Source organism: Hakea prostrata, chromosome 8 (genome assembly GCF_041222555.1).
Source record: "Hakea prostrata isolate BN-2017 chromosome 8, UWA_Hpros_2, whole genome shotgun sequence".
Classification (NCBI taxonomy): Eukaryota; Viridiplantae; Streptophyta; class Magnoliopsida; order Proteales; family Proteaceae; genus Hakea; species Hakea prostrata.
The window spans coordinates 21,107,982-21,112,665 of record NC_142607.1 but is presented as its reverse complement, the minus strand read 5'-3'; the positions used below and the strand labels follow the sequence as shown (position 1 = coordinate 21,112,665).

The window sequence follows — 4,684 nt, the reverse complement described above, 5'->3', positions numbered from 1 at the left end:
CTTGTGATCAGTTCCATAACTGACTTAACCTTTAGAGATAGCCTCCCAACCACATGGTCAGGCCACGTCTAACATTGTTTTGCAAGTTATTTCTCAAAGATCTAGAGGTTGAGCAGATTTTGGACGCATCAGACTTCATTCAACAAATATATATAAGAGGATTCGATCAAGTAACCAGAACTCACGAACATGTTTTGACAACGCATGCCTAACCGACAGAAGAAGACTGGGACCACGGTGGCCATCTTCCATTCATTGAGTTGGCATTAGGGCTAGCCAGGTCCCCTGTGTGGGGGGAGGAGGGGACCAATTGGTTTTATTTTGATAACCTGAAGCTATTCAGTTGTCACTAAAAATTAAGTCAAGTGACAGTAGGTTGGTCCAGAAATTTAGTCTTCATGATTTGATAGGAGACATTTAAGTAAAGGTGAAAATGGGGTTCATCACTTGCTCACTACTGGTCTTTTCTTCAGTTGTTATTATTTAAAAGGTTCCAAGTCTTGCCTTACATTGAACATAGAACATTAAACATTGATCATGGAAAGAAAGAATGTCTTTTCCATCTGTCCCTTTTGGGTTCTGGAATACCAAAACCAGTCCAAAGCATCACTTATCAAATTTTATTTGTTTAATTTGAACCATAAACATAAGAAGGATTCTATATAACAGCCATTAACCTCTCTATGCTCTCTTCTAATTAAGGTTCTCTAATGACTTTCATGATTCTCCTCTACTCCTGAATCAACGAGAGTGCCTTGCTCAGATGCTTGGCCTTGATGTTGGTATACTCTCCCCATGTCAGGGAGCGATAGAGAGGGACATCACCCGGTTCAACCAGCTTTGATAAGGGTTTGATTTCAGTGTTGGGTGTTGGACCATAGAAGTAGGCAATGGAGATCCGGTTGTAAGCCTGGTTCACAAGCACACGGTGGACAAGAGTTGGGAATCGGCCATTGGAGAGGATCTGAAGAAGATCGCCGACATTGATGACGAATGCGCCGGGCACCGGTGGCACTGTGATCCATTCGCCTCCATCTCTGAAGATCTGGAGACCGGTTATTTCACCTTGACACAGAATGGTGAACATGGATGTGTCTGTGTGTTCTGCTAGACCCATGGCCCGGGTTGGGTTGGGACAAGATGGGTAATGGTTCAATTGGAGAGCAGACATGCTCCCTTCAGTGAATTCACCTGATGGGCCAAGCCCAGCCAACTTAAAATCTTCTTCTGTAGTCAACCCTAATGAAGCAAGTATCAGCCTCTTTATCCTCTTAGTTAGCTCCTTCATCTCCTCTTGATACTTCTCCATCACATCACTGCACAAATTCATAATTGAGTCAATTGGTAAATTCAGATCGGAATCGGTCATATCGACTCATAAAAAATCGGAGTAATTACCAGAAGTTTGCGTAATTGTTAGGCCAAAGCTTGCAGGCGTCTTCGATGGGGGAACCCCTCATGGTAAAGCCTTCGTGCCACATCAACTTATCGAAGAAGCGTGCGATACGAGCAAGCCCATAACCAGTGAGGCCATCGGGTGGACGGAGGGCCTTGAGCTTCTGATCTGCTGGAAGCGAGAAGAGGCGTCGGGCCTCGGATTCAGCTTCCTTTACCAGGCCCACGGGGATACCATGGTTAAGGACTTGAAACACTCCCCACTCCTGGCATGCTCGGCCCACCAAATCTACAGCATTAGGGTCCGTAAGATCCACAACAGGTAATGATATCAATGGATCAATGAATTCCACAGAGAAATTCTCATCAAGACCTGGCCATAAAAATGAATCTGGGACAGATTGCAGTGACTGGAAATCTGGGGGAGCAAAGGGAACTGAACTGGGAAAACTTACTCTATGGGCTCCTGAGACAGAACTCATCATGACATTACTAGCTAGAATGGTAATTGAGGTGACCAGCTTAAATAGATGAACCAACTTGGGTTTATTTTAAGAAAATCCATTTGTAATAGGAAAGCATCAGAAGACATTTTTTTTTTTTTTTTGGTAATAAGCATTAAAGACATTTAAAGGAGAAGGAAATGTGGAAATGAAATTGCTGGGGTGATTTATTCTTTGCTGCCACAGTTAGTAAGGGCCTGTTTGGTTACATGAGTCTGGAGATTTCAAATCTATAGATTTCAAATGTATGGAGTAATAATTTATAAACTTAGATGTTTGGTTGTGGAATGAAATTTGGGGATTCATTCTAAAAAACTATTTGATCAACATGATTTTTGTGAATGTGCAAATGTATAGCTTTTTTGAAACCTCTGAATTCACCCCTTACCCATAAATCTACAGATTCACGTTTTTAGTGTAAAAAGGTGAATCTCTAGATTTCATGAATCTTGAGATTTTTACAACCAAACGGGTATAATTCTCAGATTCATAAATTCAGAGATTTATGTACCCAAACAGGCCGTAAAGTAATTGATTAAATGAGGTAGAGGGTTAAAAGCCTTAATTAATGCATGTCATCATCAATAATATTATTTTCAAAGAAGGGTTTCTTTGACCAAGCAGCAAGCATAGGGGAGCACATCAATGACGACCAATGACACGTTTTTGTATTTAAGGGTAATGAAGTCATCTTCATATGAGGAAAACACTATTTTTTGTTGGACCAAAGGTTCATCCAGGCAAATTGACACACACCTCCACTATATCCTCACATAGCTTCAGTACATACTTAAATTTACAATAAGTCTTTGGCCCTGACCCAATAAGATTCAAACTCTTGACCTCAAAGTAAACACTGTTCAGTGACTGTGGGTTTAGATGAAGAAATGAAGATTGCAAAATGTAGGGGAAGGGAGTTTGCCTTTGAAGCATGGGCATAAGTTGATTGCCTCTTGGTGGAGAGAGAAAATAGTGGGATGGACAATAAAACTTAGATCATTGGTTTTTCTCATAGAGAAGAGATTTGTTTGCATTTTATTTGGTCATCTTCTTCAATCTTCATAGAAAAACCATCACGTAGTTCGGCAGTAGATAAGAGTTTGTACGTGTGCGTTTTCTCTAATTAATTTGTGTTTTCACAATTTTGCTTTGCTGATAGAGAGGGTTAATTGGGGAAATCTTAACCTAATATCTTTAGTAATCAAATGTATCAAAATATTGGAAAAGAAATTAAATGAAATTTAATTTGCAAATCTTACTAAACTTAGATTGATTGTTTGCAACCATAGAAAGTAGGCTACATTTCTACTTCATGGTGGAACAATTTGTTTCTATATCATCTAATATCAAATTGGGAGTAATTTCAAATCGGGAGACACTAAGATCTGTTAACATAGAACTTTGAAAGCTTCAGAAGTCGAAATTCATCTGTATCAAATAATTCCTTGGTGAAAGATTATGACATTTTAGGAGTCAAAAGTTTATAGGTGAGGTGGTACAGATTTTTTGTTTTTCATGTTTTGAACAAGACCCATGCTGTAAATGGGGAGTCCAGTTCCTACAACATGAGTTTTGTCACGTGGTATGTCATGAAAGAAAATCCAAGGTGTTGGATAGGAAGAGGACATGTAGGGAATTAGCGTCCAACCTAAGAAAACTATTAGGCTATGATACAAGAATTCAAATTAGTGTCAAATCAGGAAAGCTGAGGGAGACTGCACAAACATTATCTCCATATGTTGACCAGGGTAGATTGTGAATCTGGAGAATTTGGGTAAAATTTGTATATGTTGTTAGGGTAAACTGTAAAGTTCCCTATAAACTTGATAGTGATGCTTTTTGTGCTTGTCACAGGATTATTGCCATGTACAACAAGCTTTGTCGGTTGGTTATGTGGATCCTTATCTTTCAATCAACTCTATTTGAGGTCATGCTAGATACGAGACTTAGGCTATGCATATCTTTTCTCACCACTTCTCTTAAGGGTTATCTTAGATTTGCTCCTGGCTCTTCTAAATTCTTAAATTTGAACTATATCACTTCTCCATACAAGAGTATTTACAAGCCTTTGTTGAACATGGTTGTAGCACCTCAAAGAACTTTTTTGTAGATTATTATCTATCGGAATCAGAACTACTCTTAGACTGACTCTAATATGATCATTCTTTATCTTATCATTCATAGATTTGCCACTCATCTACCTTTGCATCCTTATTTCTACTACACTAAATTTATCTATAGGATGCTTTGGGACCATCTAACATTTTGCAAATCTTAGCTGGCAAACGATAATCCTATAGAATTTTCCTTTGAGCTTTAAAGGAATATGTCAATCACACAAGACCTCTAATACACCTCTTCACTTCATCCACCGATTTTTAATTCTTTGGCAAACGTTATCCTCTATATCTATTTGTCCAATTTCTTCTTGGATTTGTGTTGGCATGCTAGGATCTACAACTGATCCAAGGGAAATGTGATCTGTGTTGGCATGCTAGGCTGTGTGAGTTCTATTTGTTTCAGCATATCGAGAACTTTGATGCCTTTTGGGAATAAGCAACTAAACTCATGGGGTTCCTTGTTGGTGAACATTTACTATTACTATGCTAAGGCTAAAGAAGAAGAAGAAGAAGAAGAAGAACCAAACCTAGACTAAGATAAAGAAGGATAAAAAAGATAAGTGTAACTTGACATTTGATCAATGATTGGCATCCTACAAATGTGTTTTCACAGATATTTATAGATGGGGAAAGTAACTACCACCTAAAACTACCTAAAACCACCCC

At 38.7% G+C, this 4,684-nt stretch overlaps 1 protein-coding gene across 1 annotated transcript; it reads right to left on the bottom strand.

Moving 5' to 3' along the window:
* Positions 1-388: 388 nt before the first annotated feature.
* On the bottom strand, positions 389-1,968 carry LOC149007411 (gibberellin 3-beta-dioxygenase 1-like). Its single transcript, XM_089166532.1, has 2 exons — positions 1,399-1,968; positions 389-1,316 (listed from the first exon to the last, which is right to left on the bottom strand). Exons 1-2 carry the CDS (start codon positions 1,878-1,880, stop codon positions 731-733), a joined length of 1,068 nt encoding a protein of 355 aa, XP_089022658.1. The 5' UTR covers positions 1,881-1,968; the 3' UTR covers positions 389-730.
* Positions 1,969-4,684: the final 2,716 nt, after the last annotated feature.